General features: G+C 38.6%; 1 protein-coding gene across 1 annotated transcript in view; it reads left to right on the top strand.

Annotated features, from left to right (window-relative positions):
* Window positions 1–19,418, top strand: part of LOC135461238 (zinc finger ZZ-type and EF-hand domain-containing protein 1-like) — a 51,554-nt gene that overhangs the window by 10,173 nt on the left and 21,963 nt on the right. The window contains exons 17-47 of the mRNA XM_064741809.1: window positions 100–180; window positions 568–672; window positions 1,228–1,313; window positions 1,454–1,512; window positions 2,018–2,107; window positions 2,351–2,413; window positions 2,859–2,901; window positions 3,264–3,377; window positions 3,756–3,854; window positions 4,317–4,414; window positions 6,354–6,447; window positions 7,035–7,140; window positions 7,364–7,434; window positions 7,636–7,743; window positions 8,249–8,474; window positions 8,952–9,022; window positions 9,164–9,220; window positions 10,553–10,681; window positions 11,009–11,113; window positions 13,872–13,939; window positions 14,096–14,261; window positions 14,542–14,653; window positions 14,954–15,096; window positions 15,553–15,638; window positions 15,982–16,112; window positions 16,361–16,452; window positions 16,732–16,816; window positions 17,228–17,301; window positions 17,589–17,669; window positions 17,909–17,997; window positions 18,422–18,530. Of these exons, the coding sequence (XP_064597879.1) occupies window positions 100–180; window positions 568–672; window positions 1,228–1,313; window positions 1,454–1,512; window positions 2,018–2,107; window positions 2,351–2,413; window positions 2,859–2,901; window positions 3,264–3,377; window positions 3,756–3,854; window positions 4,317–4,414; window positions 6,354–6,447; window positions 7,035–7,140; window positions 7,364–7,434; window positions 7,636–7,743; window positions 8,249–8,474; window positions 8,952–9,022; window positions 9,164–9,220; window positions 10,553–10,681; window positions 11,009–11,113; window positions 13,872–13,939; window positions 14,096–14,261; window positions 14,542–14,653; window positions 14,954–15,096; window positions 15,553–15,638; window positions 15,982–16,112; window positions 16,361–16,452; window positions 16,732–16,816; window positions 17,228–17,301; window positions 17,589–17,669; window positions 17,909–17,997; window positions 18,422–18,530 (3,041 nt within the window). The remainder of the gene's footprint in view (window positions 1–99; window positions 181–567; window positions 673–1,227; window positions 1,314–1,453; window positions 1,513–2,017; window positions 2,108–2,350; window positions 2,414–2,858; window positions 2,902–3,263; window positions 3,378–3,755; window positions 3,855–4,316; window positions 4,415–6,353; window positions 6,448–7,034; window positions 7,141–7,363; window positions 7,435–7,635; window positions 7,744–8,248; window positions 8,475–8,951; window positions 9,023–9,163; window positions 9,221–10,552; window positions 10,682–11,008; window positions 11,114–13,871; window positions 13,940–14,095; window positions 14,262–14,541; window positions 14,654–14,953; window positions 15,097–15,552; window positions 15,639–15,981; window positions 16,113–16,360; window positions 16,453–16,731; window positions 16,817–17,227; window positions 17,302–17,588; window positions 17,670–17,908; window positions 17,998–18,421; window positions 18,531–19,418) is intronic.

Here is a 19,418-nt window from a genome sequence, read left to right as displayed (position 1 = left end):
GACAAATTTTACCTGTTTGATATGTGTGGACAGCCTTATATGTAAAGGTAAATGTGTTGATCTATTTGTGTCATGTTGTGTGTTTATTGTTCTTATCAGAGAGGCCCTCACTTAACTTGGAGACGATGCAACTGTTGCACAAACTCCAGAGTGTGAGGGACAGCTTTTGGGAGAAACATGGTCAGTATAAATATCTTCATTACATTTTTTTCCCTACTTTTCCTGTTCTAATTCTTGAGCTTATTAACTTTTCCTAGAAAAATATGACACATCTGTTTAATAAGTATTGGTTGTTCTTTTCTCCAACTTATTCTTCATAAAGGTGTATATAAAGAATGAATAATAATAATATAATACTACATCTACATACATAATATTTCAGACATATATACTTGCGAGTGTGTGTTAAAATAATTTAAGCAGTAAATGTAACCATGTTCAGAAATGTGTTTTTAGCAAGTGTAATCGGAAGATGCTCTGGCTCTGTTACGTGGTGGCAAGTTTAGTGAGAGGAGTAGTATGGCAATAAGAGGTGTAATAAAGATCTTGCTTTCTCATCCTTCTCAGGCTGCCCATTGTCCATGTCATTGTGTGGTTGTGATGGGGGGAAAACGGATGAGAACTCTGCCCCGGATAATGTTCTCAGTGGTAACTGGACGGCTCAGGCTAAAGGTCAGTAAAGATTCCAAGAGTTGTTATATGTAGGTTCAACTGTGCAAATGCATATTACAAGTGATGTCATTAAACTTGTTATGGATTATGAATGAGTTAAGCATCTGTGATGTTAGTCCTGTTAAACCTTTCTGTCTGAAAGTTGTGATTAAAACTATAGGTGGTTTATATGATTATACAGAAAGACTGGTGCTGCTAACCAATAAGGATCAATCATGTAACAAGGATGGCAAATAACATCAATCATTTGGCCAGACTAGCCTGATGGCATCGATGATCCCGCATAGTTGTATTATGAAGTGCCCTAGATTATATCTTAAGGATATGAAGGTAGAAAGTGAATGGAGAATGCTATTGGTATGGCACATTCAGATTTTGGTGAATTCAGGTATCATTATACAAAGGTTATTGTGTATGCATGTTTATATGGTATGATACATGTAGTTGCATATACAAGTACTTGTCAAGTGCAGGTAGCCTTTACACCTTCAAATGATCTGTAATTGTGTGCTGCTCTGCATTCTATCTTCATTCTAACTGCTCTGTTTCTTCCAGCTTACATTTCTGCCGAGGGATGCACAAAAGTTAATATGTTTTTCAAGGCTCCTGACTTTGTGCAAATAACCAAGCTGAGAATAAAGGTATGTGATATAATACAGGTATTTGATGGAAGGTACCAGTCTTACAGTTTTCACATTATTTACATGTGTATGCAGGTATGTTCAGATGTAGAGCATTATTTAAACCATCTACTGTACATGTTAACCTATGTCTTTGCCAGGTATGTTCTGGAGCTAAAGGAGCAAGATGTGGTCTGGTGTTTGTGTTTAAAGATGACAGGTGAGTTCTGACTGTGGTACATCAACCTGAAGGTGTCCCAAGAGTTTCTAATTAATACCACGTACCCTTGTATTTGTTTGAAGATGAAAGTCACTTCAATATATCTTGTCAAATTATTGATGACAAATTATGGACAAACTATCAGTACAACTGTATCTGTTGATCATTATTGTCCAAATGAATGGAGGGAACTTAGAACTGATAGGCATCTCTCCTGCATGTGTATTTTTGTGCAACTACAATTACCAACTAAATGTTAAGATATTCAAAATAAGCATTTTCAGCATGTGCAGAATTACCTTTTTTATATTTATTGAAACTCATGTTGGGTGCATTTTCAGTGAAATCAATTCTTTTTAGACACTTTCAAGATATGCACAGTACTTTATTTTTGCATGCAAATTCTCAGCCTGTTTTGCCTTTCTGTTGTGTCAATTATAAGTAGATTAGTTGTATGTTTTCCACATTTGTTGAGGATCTAGATGTACATGTACATTCTTTTCAGTGAGGGATTCAAGCTTGAAGACCAGGTGGAGAAGTTCAAAGTGTATGACAGCTGGGGGGCTCTGGAGTACAAGTTTAGTACAGAGGTCAGGTAAGGCGAACCAGCCAGCCGAACCCAACAGCTGCAGTATGCAGGGACAAGATTCATGGACTAATGTCATGTCAACCAGTATATTGTGTGTGCCTATACCATTAAAGGGGCCATCGCACAAGTGTGCCAAGAACATTACTCATCATTGAATTGTTTGTGTGCTCTATCCAAGTTAGATTATTGTCTGTGGAATATTTCTTTTTGTTATCTGTTGAATTTGTATATCTCTTGTGTGTTTGACAGAGCTGCAGGGATAGGAGGCAAACCTGACAACCCTGTGGCTTATTTCACTCTGGAAGATGACTGGTATGCACTAACATATGGCTCAATCATAACTAAATGACCACAAAATGTACAAGTATCACATTGGTACGAGCATTAACGTTACAATTCCACTCTGGTGGACACATTTCCATTTTTTATAAATCGGTTATGTTTTTGGTTTAATTAAATGAAAGTGCTTATGCTATGTTGTGTAAGGTTTGCTTAACCTGATTAATGCGACACTTCTAGGGTGCAGTGTGTTTTATCTTCCTGTAAAATCTGACAAGTGCAATGAAATTAGAAAAAAAAAAAAAAAAAAAAAATTTGTAGCATTCAGCTAAAATGGCTCATTTTGATATGTTGTGCTGCATAGTGTTTCTTACAATCTTCATGTTCATATGACATATTATGAGAGCTAATTGAGTGCTCATATTTATGTGTGCACATCTGATTGGTATGTGATGGAGACACTGTGTCTAATTTCCAGGGATGAAGTAGAAGTGCCAGTAAGCTGGTATCCCACTGGACAGGTTAGTTTTCAAGTTCATGTATTTCTTAGTTGAAAGATCAAATAACCAGATTATGTAAAAATTAATGAAGATGGACTTGCATGTAATTTTAATGGAGTTTGGCAGTGTTATTGATTAAATCCAAGCCGACATTACCCATGGAGAAATTTTACGTCTTGGATTATAAAGTTTATATGCAACCACTGTATGCACGTTTATAATGTGTTGTCCTGTGTGGTTGTTTGGAGGTACAGGACCTGTACGTGAAAGACTATACTCTCTAGCTTTTTCAGTTAATTTGCAGCAAGGAAATTAACGAGTAATGGTTTTCACAAGGATGTAAAGAATTACAGATGCTTACCTTAGGTTTTGTTTTGGTACAGTATGTCCTAGTGAAGTTCATGGAGCCAAGACAGCCTGGTGTAGGAAGAATCGGAATACTAGGCATCAAGTTTTATGGTTTCAACCGAACCTGCGAGTTTGTGGAGGGAGAAATGGTAGGGAATTAGCTGCTAACTTCCCATCTTGATTAACCACAAGTTGAGTAAACCATGTAAACATTTCCTCTTCAGTTGACACATTATGTACCTATATACCTACAATATTGTGTATATTGTGCAAAATTGCATTTTTTATTGACTTCTAAAATTTAAAGTATCGGCATTCCACGTCCACTGTTTATGCATTCTGAAAATATTATTTTTATCAGTGATGCCTTTGGTACTGTATGTTATATTTGCCAAGAGGATTAATTGAAAGTGGCTCACTCAAACTTCAGTAGTGCAGTTATTATTTCTAATTGCTGGTAGGGAATTTTTACTGACATTACTATCTTACTTCCTCCATTTCCCATTTTGTAACTGGTATGTTTTCAGGATTCAGCCTTGCCAAACCCCAAGAAGGTGTCCACTGTGAACAGCCATTTCATGACCTTCCACACACTGCGGTTACTTGGAGACCTAGCCAGAGACCAGGTATCTCTCTTGTCATTCCAAATTTATTTATTTATATGTTTATTTGCTTGGTGTTTAACATCATGCATCAGAATTTACAGCAGTCAGGTTCATGGGTGGGGGAATCTGAAGTAAACCACCTCCCTTTGGCAGGTAGATAAACGTTTTGACTTAAAGTCATAGCAGAAGCAGCAAAAGCTGTATTAAAACTCTCCACTCCAAAGGGTAAAAAAATGTTTGGCTGTGTCCATGCAATTTGGCAGATTTGGCAGATAATATTCTGTGTTTGGTGTTGACGTTAAGTAAGATAAATTTGCTGGAATGCCAGTGAAAGCATTTGAGAGTATTCCATCATAAATCATTATATGGGTGACCTCATCTCTTCTTGCTTGTAGTTATGAATGGTAAAAATGAAAATCCCAGAAACAACATTGCCTAAATTAAAGTACATATATGTGAATGTTGTACCTTGTTCCCTTGCAGTGTATCAACAGGAAGGGCAGTTTTCTGCGTCCTGAGCACCTAGACTTGGGGGAATCCCCACTGGATGTCATCTGGGAGATGTACACTTTATTTGAGAAGTATGTTGTTCTATATGATTATAATGTAAAATGTTAAAGTAGGTCCCCAACACTGAGCTTTCCAAACTGCAGACAGATAGCTTGATATCACAGACAGCAGGAAACATCGTTCCAGTTTTATAGATAATTTTGAGATTATTCTATGCCCAAGTGTGGCTTGCGACTGCAGTAACACAACACAGGATTCTGTATAGTCACATACATGGCTTAAAAAATGGCACAGATTTACAAAATATGACCAGATCTTGTCAAAAACACCATTGGATTACTGGGGACTTGATCATAGTCGTATGAGACTTGCTAATTCCGCCATAACTTCTAAAAGAGAAGGCCAAAGGACGAGGCTTATAATATCCCCCAAAATAACCATGCGGAAAAGGCGTCAGGATTTTCACTCCCTGAATGCAGAAGTTGTTTAGCTAGTTGCTCGTTTGAAACAGCAGGCTGTGACACGAACTGTAGGGAGCCGCAAGGCTTGCCCTGTAACGGCCATGAAGCTACAGGCTTCCCTCCAGCTCAGTTCACACCTTGCCTGCAGGATGTTGTGCACATGTAATACACCACGGCATGCCGTACCTTGAAGCCCATAACGGGAACCCAGACAAATTTTAAACTGCTATTTCTTTGTGTTGCCAATCACGGTTTCCATTCAGTAGTTGTCAGTGCAACTCACTATTAGCTGGCCCCACTGCATGGATCCTTGTGTCGCTGTCGGTATCGCTCAACTTTGCTGTAAAAAAATTCTAGTGTGTTACCTTCGAAACCATGCCAAATTCTCCACAGGTACTACCATAATTCGGTGGATGTCCAGTTTGTGTCAGACAAACCAGACAGGAGCGCATGTGTGTCATCTACATGGCTGATATGTGAAATTGGTCATCATATTGCCCAGTTGCAATGCTGTATATGTGTTTCCCGTGTCTAATAGGCCTACAGTAGCCTGTCTTTCAAAATTTTGTTGCAAAAGTGATTTGGTTATATCACTGTCAGAGTGCATGACAGCAAGACTTCACTCGACCAGGGCTCTGCAGTAGACAAGATAGACAGAAGGCCCAAATTAAATAGTTTTTCTTTAAATGGAACTAGTTAACATGATAGTTCTTTAAATGCAGTATACAGACTAACGGAGCACAGATATTGTGTTTAATGAACTTTTAATGTGAAAATAAAGTCATTGGGGTTCTCCTCTAACTACTCTCTAAAAAATAACCAGAAAGTGGAGTTGTGATTCTTTATTCGCGATATCCATGACTTTATATGTGTTAGCTCTGTTTTACATATTTATTATTCACCAGGGCCTTTGTTCCATCTGTCATGATTGCGTATGTGGACATGAGACCTTTAATATTTGGTACAAGTCAAGATGTGAAGTGTTTTGTGCATTATATTGTGTTGAAAATCCATATAAGTCCAATGTTGATTTCCAACACAACATGGACGAGTACAATACCACTCCATAATGTACAAGACACTTCACAATGACCAATTTATTATATAGATGAACCTGTCCAAGGACTTATATCTCATGCAAAAATAACGATCGAAGATACATGTACAGACTTACACGTGCCAGCTTGAAGGAAGTTCTTTTTATCTCCCTGATCTCAGCGAGCAGTACAGTCTGTATCCAGCACTTGTATATTACTAAATTGCTTTTGATCTGCGCTTTAGTATTTTTTTGAAGTCGGAAATCAACAAATAATGAAATTTATTCCCCCGAGCCGACTACAATCCGACTGATTTCATGGGACCACATTTCTAGCTATGTAATAATGAAGGATATTGGAATTATCGATCTTGGTGTACAGCTTCTTATGTTGACAAATATCCCCATTTTCATGTCAAGATTTGGAACTGTCATTGTTTATTTGTAGTAGCATGGTGGAAATCTGTTTTTGTCAATGTGAGAGGTATAGAGATTGCAACCATATTGTTACAGGGACTTGGCTTCCTGGTCCAAGTGTAGGCTGCTGTTACTGCAGCTTCTCCACAGTATCACCCCTTACATAACCATAAAACAGCAGGAGCCAAAGGTGAGCTCCAAAGTGTTCTTTATGGCTCTTAGATGTTGAAATAAGTTATATGTGGTAAAAGTTATGTGCAGACATACTTCTAATTGTTGAGATTCATGTCAGGCTGTCAGAATTTATAACCTGTCTCCCTGAGGGGTTATTTATATATTTATTTGATTAGTGTTTTGCATGGTACTGAAGAATATTTCACTTATATGACAGCGGACAGCATTGTGGTGGAAGGAATCCGGGCAGAGGCTGGGGGAAACCCACAATCATTCGCATTTTGCTGGCAGACACCTGAAGAGTTACATTTTGAAAACCAAAACAGCAGACATCATATAATTTAACCAATATTCTTTCAAAGCAACAACAGTTTTTACATAAAGTATGTGAGAAGGTCAAAATCATTTCATAATTCTTATATTTAAATGGTGATATTTGAATATGCTATTTTTATATGAGGATAGGTTGTTTTGGAGATAAAGTGAAATGGAACCATTTTTAAATTAACACAGTTACAGGATTTTATTTCTTCCAAATATGTAACAGTCATTGTTGCAATGATTCAGGGTTATTAATACACAGGTCATCTCTGTACATGTCAGGTGTCAGCTGAACAGTTATTCCAGCACTTGTGTACTCTGGTGGATTCCCCTATGGAGAAGGAAGATGGCCAACTGATCTCTGTGGTCAAGCAGTTGCTGATTGATGGTAAATATGGATATTCTATGTTTTCTTCACAGGTTTTCATGTGTAATTATAATTAAGGAGCTTACTTAATCAGAATCTACAATTATAATATTTTGCTTTATTTTACTAATTCACAATGTTATTTACATATATATTTATCTTTTTTCATATTATATCACAGGCCTGTCAGATAATTTCTCTTCTTTGATTTTCTTGTTCTTTCATTGGGCTTTTTGTTTTTTAGGTGCAGCAATCTTTTTCTCTGACAAAGAAGCAAGGAGGAAGCAACTGTTCAAAATGATGGAAAATGTGACAGTAAGATTGCTTTCAAGGTTGTCGTTGATGTTCACTCATGGGTTGAAATGAAAAGGTTGATCATAAAGTTTTTGTAGTGGTTTGTTTAAACATTTTCACACTTGTAAATGCATAACAAATTGATGTTTCTCTGACTGGCAGCTTGTAACTATTTGCCTACAGTTTGTACACATATTTATTGTTTCCCTGACTATGTTGCAGGTGTCTGGGGACTCTCCGTCTGTAACCCTGGTGTTTCAGTCTCTCTGTCAGTTTTTCAGCACTGTGGACCCCAGTGGGCTGCTGGACTTGCCCAAACATCCATCAGCTGTACGTAGCACAAAGACTGAATTATGTCAAAGTTTAGGAAACTCCAGTGTGAAATATAGCTAGGATCTTTAGGTGATGCTTCTTGATGCAACTATTTAGACTGTTATTCATACATATTATATTGTTACATATTGTTACATATTGTTTTTTTTAACATACATGCGTAATTTGACAATGGACTAATTTGGTAATGTGGTTTGAGGACTTCCAATGTGTATCTGCAACAACCTAATGTAAGTTACACACTGTGTCATGTTTTATTTAGAGGACTTTCCTTCTTAGACCACCCTGTTTTGTGATGGACACCCTCATAGCAGCCTGTCACACTGTGACATGTTTTAATACAGGGCTATGACTTGGGCCCAATTTTGTCTGTGGTGGACATCCTGATATCAGTCTGTCACACTGTATCATGTTTTAATACAGGACTTTGACTCTGGTCCAGTCTTTTCTGTGATCGACATCCTGATATCAGTCTGTCACACAGTATCATGTTTTAATACAGGACTTTGAATCTGGCCCAGTCTTGTCTGTGATGGACACCCTGATATCAGTGTCGTACCGTGAGTTCTGTGGAGCTCTTCAGGCTGAGGATGTCAGTGAGCAGCACAACCATCTGGTCCACCTAGTCTGCTGTCTACAGACGAGCCTGCTCTCCTGGTGCTGGAGACATCTCACTGTTAAGGAGGAAGATGTATGGAGAACAGTAGCTTCTCAGGTTATCACCCAGTGTAAGTGTTGCTCTGTCTTGTGTTATCACCCAGTGGAAAATGTTGCACTGTCTAGAGTTATTGCCCAATGTAATTGCTCTGTCTCATGTTAACCCCTTTGATGTAAGTCGCACCATGTCTCAGGCTGTTACCAAAAGTAATATGTCTCAGGCTATGACCCAATGTAAGTATCACTAATTCCCATATTCTTCAGCTATTCTCTATGAAGTTAAGCAGTTTTCAAATGAAAACACCGGAATTTTGTTTACATGAAACTGTACTAGCTGTTTTAGTTTGATGTCTAATCTGACTGTTCAATTCACATAATGAAGTTTGTGAAGAATGTTATTTGCAGTCTTTGTGTACAGTACTATACTACACATAGTTAGTATAGTATAATACTATACATCTGAACATAGTATATGTTCAGATGATTGATGTTGAGAGACTTTCACCTCTCAGACACAGTGTACAGCAGTGTTGCGTTTTCTGTTACAGACACTGTGAATGTAGGACAGAAAGCTGCAGATGCCCTCCGGCTTCTCAATGGAATGGATCCAGAAAAACTGGTAAGTTAACTTTTTTGGCACTTTTAACATGCAGCATTGATTTGGGTATGTCTGTTTTAGAGATAAATTTAACTTCTGCTACCTTCCTGCACACTTCTGATATTGCATGCTCTGTGATAATATTTTCTGTTTTTTCAACAGACACGTTTATTTCCCAAGTTGTTGGTGTCCTTTTTGGGCTCTGTGGTCAGACAAATGGTGAGTGAGTTTGTGTACAAAAACATGTCACATTTACATGTAAGTCAAGGTACGGGCAGCTGCAACATCCCATTTGTAGTACATTTAAATAGTGATACCAGTTATCATGTTTGTTTTTTAATAAGGGATGTATTCAGAGCATTTATATTGATAATATGGTAAGTTGAGTTTGGTGAATCATGGACAAATTTGTGTATGCTTTTCCTTAAGTTTAGATGTGTATATTATCCCAAAGAGCTGCCTAGTCATTAATTCATGTCCTCACATTCAAATTATACAAACCTTAGTATGTTCCTTCAGGCAACATTGATGTTTTTGGACTAAGGCTCATTTTGTTGTTAAGGGAGATCCCCAAAGACGTTAGGGAACCTTTACTGTGAAAATAGACACGATATTTATGCTATGTTAGTCTGTAAACAGTATTTGAAAAAAAAAAAAATCTTCTGCCTATCTTGTCGACCGCGGAGCCCTGGCTGGGTGATGTCATGCAGATAAAAGGATTATGTATTCAAAAGCCCTGCAAGCGGTGCCAAATCCATTCATTAGGCCCACCCACTGTGTGGTTTTCCATAAGCCATCGTATGACTTAATTTATAAGTACCCCTACTTGTATACCTCTTCCTTAGCACCCAGAAAATCATTAAGAAAAACAGTTATTTACAACAAATATTTTGAAAAATAGGCTATCACAGTTAAATTAGATTTTGGAAAAGCAGGTACAGCATAGCGACTGGGCGATACAGTGACCGATTTTTGCTCATATACTGGCCACCGGTGATGACAAAAATGCACTCCCGTCTGCTTTGTCTGATGCAAATTGGACATAAAATTATGGTAGTACATGTGGAGAATTTGGCATGGTTTCGCATTCCACAGACTATGAATTTTTATAGCCAAGTCAAGTGATACCGGCAGGTGAGGCCATGTATGTAACTTTACCATACCCTGTGTTGTGTGACTGCAGTTGCAGGCCACACATGGGCATGGGATAATCTCGAAAAATAGCTGTAAAAGTATAGCAGTTGTCTCCTGTCACAAGGTCAGCGGTGGCTCGATTGTAGGGGAGTAGATTTGCTGATGATTGATGACCAAATTCTTTTTTTTTTAACATTTTAAGCGATCAGAATCGATTCGGGACATCAAACAGTCTATCTGCAGTTTGGAAGACCTAGTGCTGGGGATCTACTTTAATATCTCATTTAACTTTATCGGGTGAAAATATGATGCATATACCTTTTGGTGAGGAAATGGGATGAGCTTTGGGAATGGGGAATTTCTTTGCGTGTGGATTCTTACATTTGTTTACCCTGTGACATTTCCTCATATACCTAGGTTTGCCTACTGACCTCCATTGGCAGCCAGTGTGACTCCAGACACAGGGTGGCCACACTGAACAACCTGCAGCCTGCACTTATGGAGCTCTGCAAACTCTCCCACCTAGTGCCAGACATCTTTCCAAAGGTCAGTCAGCAGTTGTTATTGATATGCTTTCTTTATTACATTTCTAGTGCTTTCGGTATCTTTACTGTAATGCTCATTTTAAACATGATCTTTTATTGTCATGAATAAATAGTCTTGGTTTTATTTATTTATTTTGACTTGTGTTTTATGCCATTCCAGTGCTCAAGAGTATAATAAATAGGGTTGACAGGTGTGTGAATAAACATCAAATACAGTGTATGTGCTCTGTAAGTTCCATTCTTCTGACGAGGTGTACAGTTGTAAGGATTATTAAGTTTAAGATGAGTGTGAAATAGAGGTAATATATAATATCTGTTTCATTACTAGATTGGTAGTGAGCATTGGTCTCAGGTCAATGCTGAGGATGTTGTGCTGAGGACCTGGCATGTGGAGTCCAGCCATAACTATGAGAACAACCAGCACACCACACAGGTAATAACTCATTTCACACTCACTCTATTGTGACCAGTATAAATGCTGAGGACCTGGCATGTGGAGTCCAGCCATAACTATGAGAACAACCAGCACACCACACAGGTAATAACTCATTTCACACTCACACTATTGTGACCAGTATAAATGCTGAGGACCTGGCATGTGGAGTCCAGCCATAACTATGAGAACAACCAGCACACCACACGGGTAATAACTTATTTCACGCTCACACTATTGTGACCAGTATAAATGCTGAGGACCTGGCATGTGGAATCCAGCCGTAACTATGAGAACAACCAGCACACCACACAGGTAATGACTCAGTTCACATCCACATCATCTTGACCAGTATAAATGCTGAGGACCTGACATGAGGATTCCAGCCATAACTATGAGAACATCCAGCACACCACACAGGTAATGACTGAATTGGCATCCACACCATTTTGACCTGTTTAAAAGCTCGGGACCAGCCATAATTATGAGAACAGCCAGCACACCACACAGGTACAGCTCATTTCACACTCACACTATTGTGACCAGTATAAATGTTGAGGGCCTGGCATGAGGATTCCAGCCATAATTATGAGAACAACCAGCACACCACACAGGTACGTGTAATAGCTCCGTTCACACTCACACTGTTTTGAACAGTATAAATGCTGAGGGCCTGGCATGTGGAGTCCAGCCATAACTATGAGAACAACCAGCACACCACACAGGTACAGGTAATAGCTCCGTTCACACTCTCACTGTTTTCACCAGTATAAATGCTGAGGGCCTGGCATGAGGATTCCAGCCATAATTATGAGAACAGCCAGCACACCACACAGGTACGTGTAATAGCTCAGTTCACACTCACACTATTGTTCACAGTATAAATGCTGAGGACATGGCATGAGGATTCCAGCCATAATTATGAGAACAGCCAGCACACCACACAGGTACATGTAATAGCTCCGTTCACACTCACACTATTGTCACCAGTATAAATGCTGAGGACATGGCATGAGGATTCCAGCCATAATTATGAGAACAGGCAGCACACCACACAGGTACGTGTAATAGCTCCGTTCACACTCACACTATTGTCACCAGTATAAAAGCTGAGGACATGGCATGAGGATTCCAGCCATAATTATGAGAACAGGCAGCACACCACACAGGTACAGGTAATAGCTCCGTTCACACTCACACTATTGTCACCAGTATAAATGCTGAGGACATGGCATGAGGATTCCAGCCATAATTATGAGAACAGGCAGCACACCACACAGGTACGTGTAATAGCTCAGTTCACACTCACACTATTGTCACCAGTATAAATGCTGAGGACATGGCATGAGGATTCCAGCCATAATTATGAGAACAGCCAGCACACCACACAGGTACATGTAATGTAATAGCTCTGTTCACACTCACACTGTTGCGAACAGTATAAATGCTGAAGGCCTGACATGTAGAGTCCAGCCATAACTATGAGAATAGCCAGCACACCACACAGGTACATGTAATAGCTCCGTTCACACTCACACTATTGTCACCCGTATAAATGCTGAGGACATGGCATGAGGATTCCAGCCATAATTATGAGAACAGCCAGCACACCACACAGGTACGTGTAATAGCTCTGTTCACACTCACACTGTTGTGACCAGTATAAATGCTGAAGGCCTGGCATGTGGAGTGCAGCCATAACTATGAGAACAACCAGCACACCACACAGGTACATTTAATAGCTCCGTTCACACTCACACTGTTGTGAACAGTATAAATGCTGAGGGCCTGGCATGAGGATTCCAGCCATAACCATGAGAACAACCAGCACACCACACAGGTACATGTACATGTAATAGCTCTGTTCACACTCACACTGTTGCGAACAGTATAAATGCTGAGGGCCTGACATGTAGAGTCCAGCCATAACTATGAGAATAGCCAGCACACCACACAGGTACATGTAATAGCTCCGTTCACACTCACACTATTGTCACCCGTATAAATGCTGAGGACATGGCATGAGGATTCCAGCCATAATTATGAGAACAACCAGCACACCACACAGGTACATGTACATGTAATAGCTCTGTTCACACTCACACTGTTGCAAACAGTATAATTGCTGAAGGCATAACTATGAGAACAGCCAACACACCACACAGGTACATGTAATAGCTCACTTCACACTCACACTATTGTGACCAGTATAAATGCTGAGGGCCTGACATGTGGAGTGCAGCCATAGCTATTGGAACAGCCAACACACTACACAGTTACATGTAATAGCTCACTGCACACTCACACTATTGTGACCAGTATAAATGCTGAGGGCCTGACATGTGGAGTGCAGCCATAACTATTGGAACAGCCAACACACCACACAGGTACGTGTAATAGCTCACTTCACACTCACACTATTGTGACCAGTATAAATGCTGAGGGCATGGCATGAGGATTCCAGCCATAATTATGAGAACAACCAGCACACCACACAGCTACGTGTAATAGCTCAGTTCACGCTCACACTGTTGTGACCAGTATAAATGCTGAGGGCCTGACATGAGGATTCCGGCCATAACTATGAGAACAACGATTACACCACTTGGTGCGGTACTTGTGTGTATTACGTAATATTTTTAAAATGTGTTCATGGTTCAACTTAAACTTTAGATGTTAAGACAGTTGCTGTTTGTACTACTTTAATCCCTGATTTTACTGCCTGTTTCATAACAAATAATATTTGTTTGCCTCCCAGGTTTTCAGCTGTCCAGGTGCAACATCATTTGTTGTGGAGTTTGACCCCAGATGTGAAACAGAAAGGAGGTAAACTTTTGGGCTCTAGATTGGTCTTTCATCATTACAATTTTTTTTTGGTCAAATCAGTAAAATTAGTTTTTGAGAGTAAAAGTTTTGAAAGCAAACCTTTTCTCCTTTTGAGGTTTTCTTGTCCTTCAGTATTATGTGTCTGTATTTATACAGGTATGATTATTTAGAGTTTACGGACTCGCGTGGGATAAAGCGACGCTTTGACATGAAAGTAGGCACAGAAAAGTGGCCCAGACTTGTCACCTTTGCTGGCGGTCATCGCCTTCACTTCCTTTTCCATTCTGATGGCAGTAACAATGAATGGGGATACAAGTTCAAGGTACCAATTGGTCTAGCCAAGTAATTTCTTCTCCAACTACTTAAAGTATTTCTAAATTGAATACTTCATCATTTTAATTGATTTATCAAATGAACAAATTGTTGACTACCCGTCTGCTTTTTCAAAACATTAGTATGTTTAACATGTTTTGTCAATGTTACTCATAAAACCTAGACATGCAGAGAAGAATGTGTGTTCAGAACTGATGATTTCAAGAGTACGACTATAAATTATGTGTTGGTGCCTAGTATTCCATGAGACTATTTGTTTTTTTGTCTAGCTGACAGCTAAGGGTTGTCCAGACTCTCCTCTCTGCTGGCCATTTGACCTTCAGCTCAGCCTCGCCAAGCTGTTTGGCAGACTGTGTGGCTCAACTCTGGATGCCAAAGGATGTAAGTCTATCCAAATCATTGTAGTTCACAAATAGTAGAACATTGAGGTGTTTACTTGTATTGTTTAGTATTCCTTGACAACAGATAACCTAATGTTGTGGCTGTCATAATATAATCCTTTGCCAGCTATAGCTTTCACTTATTATTTGTACCCCTAAATGATTTGAATGTGAATATAAAGTCTGCATTATGTTGAGTGTTCATGAGTTTGTTTAGATGTAATAGGCAAATCTACTAAATGACAGCTGGTACAGGTATCAGTAATGGTGATCTGTATGTGTGTATTCTGTATTGTGACAGTTTGTTTACGGGATGCTTTCTCGGAGGTCATCCATGATGGAAGGGGGGACGACCAAGATTTGCTTCGCAGTGAACTCTGGACCACTCTCTTCAGAGGGGGCTATATGATTGGCAAACTCCAGCGCTCTCTCTCCGGAAAATTTGTAAGTGTTCAGATAGGTCTGTTTTGCCACTGAAACATTTCTTATAGTGCATAAATAATATCTAGTAGAGTAACAAATGTGAAGTAGTCAGAAACAAGTCTTGTGTTTGATGCACTTAAATGTGGGGTTCAAATGTTAAACTATTTATGATCAGGTAAATCATCTATTTAAAGAAGTTTCATGTAATTCAGTAGCAACATGTGTGCAACAGATTTCTCAATGTGATTTTTTGCTATAAATGTGTACTGATGCCAGTGATGTAAATTGCTATCAAATGTTGATGATGACATTGATAAACTGTCTAGCACAATTCCTGTTTGAAACAAAAACATACAGTGTATGGTTGATTCAACATTTTATGGATGTATACTAGTATTTGAAAGTCCAAACTATCTTCAAATGATGAGGATGTGATGGAATTGTTCACTTTCTTGACATGTTTTGTTTGTGCTGCAGGCTGCTGAAGATGCCACAGTGGCTAACCAGTTCCTGTGGGATCTAATTGAACAGAAAGAAGGACCCTCAACCAATCTATTAAAACGGTAGGGGTTACAGTTGTACATGTATTCTGTGTTTTGTCAAAGCATATGTTGAATGTTCTTCATTTGTTCATTGGTACCTAACTGTACCTAACTGTACCTAACTTTCTGTCATCTAGGCAGATTAGCCCAAAGTTAAATGGTATCTGTGATAAATTACTTAAATATAAAAATTTAAAACAGAAATCAGTCACAGCTTTTTGTCCCCATGGCATAAAAGCAACATGGTGGACTTCACATGGGAATCCCGTTATCCAAAGGGTCAAATTTCTCAGCACCAAAACATTAGTGGTCGAAAATCAAAATTGACTGTTCAGAAGAGTTCATTTTGTGTTTACCTGTACAGGTGTCAGGACCAGAGTAAGGGTTTGCCTCGTCAGCGCCTAGGAGGAGAGGAGGTGGATGCTGCTATCATCTGTGTTTTTGCAGCTCTACTCTGGCATACACAGCAGCTTAGGGAAGACATCACCAGATATGGTAATCGCATGTTTACCTTATTCTTTTTAATCATGCACTTATATCACTACAATTTAATTACTATGATACTTGATTTGTGGTTTGCTTTTGAAGTAGAGTGTTAGTAAATTGTAAATAGTAAAGTTTATTTATTCAGTAATTGCTGAAACTGTAGAAGATAAGCTTCAAAGCCATTTGGAGTTGTAAGTCATATTCTTACTAATTTGAAATTCCAGAAGTTTAAGGTGTTGTCCTTTGTTTGCTTTCAGTTCAAAGCTGTGAGGTTGGTGAGAGTGTGAACCCTATCAGTGATGGGATCTTCCAGGCTTACAATGCAGCAGAGTATCTCAGGATGCACTTGGTGGGTACTCTCCTTCCTGCCTGTTGGCTTCTGGGAAAATTGTTAAAAATTTTTTTGTGAAGGAAACTTTTATTAATTATTTTTTGAGCTAAGTTTGACTCATTTTTTACCTGCTTGGTGTTTGGCTCTCAGGTGGAAAGAGCTGAAGTTGATGTTGTAATCATGGTGTACATACACTTGGCAGGTGTGTGAGGAAACACTGGTGTAGGGGTCAACATGGTCCTACATGTATATTCCTTAAGACTACACACTTATGGAAAGTTTTGGTTTATTATATAGCTTGCTCAAAGACAGATAAAGAAGAAACAGTTGGCAGACTCAGCAGATCATACAAATACAGATTCCAACATTGAAGATGACCCAGGTTTGATTTCATTGTTTTTTATAGGTTTATGTAAAAATACATGATGATATTGGCCAAAATTGATGACCTGGGCGTCATTTCACATAACTACCATGGCGACGTAGTACCGACAGTACTGGTCTCCATGGAAGTTAAGTGCACGTAAAGCTAAGTACGCTTTGTTAAAGGAGTCCCAGGTACTTTTCTGACACAACATGTGTTTAATATAAATATTTCTAGTTCATACTTAATATATAAATTGGTATATGAAATGTCATTTGTACTATGTGTGGTTCCAAATCATCTAACTTCCTTTTTTCAAGTCAGCAGTTGATATATTTTAGTGTACATGCTTGTACAGAGTTAATGTGTTTTTTTTTCTTTGTCCCAACTCTTGAGTGCTATTATTCTGGAATTCTTTCTTATGTATAGTTATACTGTGTAAGGGGAAAGCCTTGTACCTGTTGAAGTTTGCTGGCCTGAGCAAGGTTCAGTTAAAACATGAGGTAAGCTTCATAAATATTTCCATAGTTTAGTACATTTGTTAATTCTCTGTCTTAAAAGCTGACAATCATAATGTGTTGTGATGTGAACTGATACTGAAGTACAGTTAATTTATATATATTGTTTTATGTTTGAAGGCCTTGACGAAGAACACTTTTCATTGTAAAACAAAATAAGCTACCTTTGATTAATAAATCCATCATTATGATATATAAGACTACCTGATAAATAAAGATGTTATGATTGGATTAATTTGTACTTGAAAACAATGACCTTGATTGTTTTTCAGCTCAAGCAGAAAACCAGTAAGCAATTGTTTAAGAAGGTATCTAACAAGAAATTGTATACAGGGCTGGAAAAGCTGATTAAGGTAAATCTGTTTGTATTGCACTTACGTATTCTGCACATGGGTTTGGTTTGGACAGTTTTAAATTAATGCCTGTTTGGCTTATTAATTACTAGAAGACCAGTAAATTACTACGGGTAATCCAAACTGATGGGTAGTGTCATAACTATGCAAAGGGTGGAAGAGATTCTTTCTCATTAATTGTATCACTGTTGATCTCTCTGTAATTTATGAGGTTAATTTCGTATACATCTTTATTACAGGCTGACTTTGACTCAGTTGGATTTGAGAAGTACCCAGCCTTTAAGTTGGTGATTGAGTTTGTACGAGATCCTGCTTGGTCATCAGAAAGGTGAGGCTAATGAAAACATATTGATTTGTGTATTATTTTCCAACAATTTCTTCAGTGTGTTTCAAAATGAGACTCAGTGAGATTCTACCATTTTCATGTTCTTTGAATTTAGAATCCACAAAAGGTAGGGTAATGAAAAATGAGTGTTGAAATTAGGGTTCTTGTGTTACAAAACAGATGCATACAGATGTGTGATTACTGACTGTTCATTTGTTAAAATAATGCTCTCTTGACATCTATATGAGTGAATTCTACTTCTGCTATCCATATTGCTAGTGTTTCTGTCTTCACTTTAATAGTTTAATTGAGGCTTCATACTTCCCATCATTTTCAGAAGTACCCATATTCAAAGTTTGACTTATTTATAGATGTAGAAATGTATGTGTTTGTGACAGCTTAAGCAGTACGCTGTTTTTGGTTGCAGGGTAAATCGGCTGTTACAGGAGAGATCTCAGCATGCTCAGGCTGTGGCAGAGGTGTACATGTTTGCCTCAGAGTTCATCAGGCAGACCAGTGAAGATAACATATTCCAAGTCAGTATATACCCTAATTCCTCAGTCTTTTTGCATATGAAAGAGCAACTTTCTGTGCAATTTATGAACATTTCTAGTATGATTCTGGAGACAGAACTACATTGATTGGATTGGCCAATTCCAGGGCTTCTCCAAAAGTATAATTTTATCAGTTTACATACAATAATGCCTTCAGAATATGCTTTAATAGACAACCAAGAGAGTTGAAGAATCTAGGTACATGTACGTGCATACACTCTCAAGTTAACATGAACAGCAGCCATATCACAGCTTCATTGTATCCTAGTATTCATGTTTGTCAAGTGGTCTGAATCAAACACTTCCAACCGGCCCAGATAGCACAGTTGGTAGAGCGTCCGCTTCGGGAGCGGTGGATCCAGGATCAATCCTGGGTAGAGTCACACCTAAGACTTTAAAAGAGGAAGTTTTAACTTCCTCGCTTGGCGTTCAGCATATAGGGGATAGTGCAACGACTGGTTGACCCGTATCAGTATAATGGCTCGGGCGGGGCGGCTTACTTGCCTTGGGTAAGTCATCTCAGTGAAGCAGTACTAGATAAAAGAGGGGTAGAAATCCTCCCTGCTGCAAGGAGGCACATTTCATAAATCCTAAGGATTCCTTCATCGTCAGAAAAACTGAAAAATTGTAGAGTACGACGTTAAGCCCCCAAGCACTCATTCACTCACTCAAACACTTCCCTTCTGTTTGTAACATATAATTCCTGCTAAATCACATTACTGTATTTCATCGAAAGTTTAGCATTTTCATCTGACACATTTTGCCTTATTGTGATTGATTTATCCATTATTATAGATTTTTATTCTCGCGAAGATGGATTAAATTCTTATGAGAAAATCTTAAATGTCAATAGTATCATTCTCAGGGCAT

The sequence above is a fragment of the Liolophura sinensis genome, chromosome 1 (genome assembly GCF_032854445.1).
Source record: "Liolophura sinensis isolate JHLJ2023 chromosome 1, CUHK_Ljap_v2, whole genome shotgun sequence".
NCBI classification, from domain to species: domain Eukaryota; kingdom Metazoa; phylum Mollusca; class Polyplacophora; order Chitonida; family Chitonidae; genus Liolophura; species Liolophura sinensis.
The sequence above is the reverse complement of the archived record's forward strand: the minus strand, read 5'-3'. Positions and strand labels throughout refer to the sequence as shown.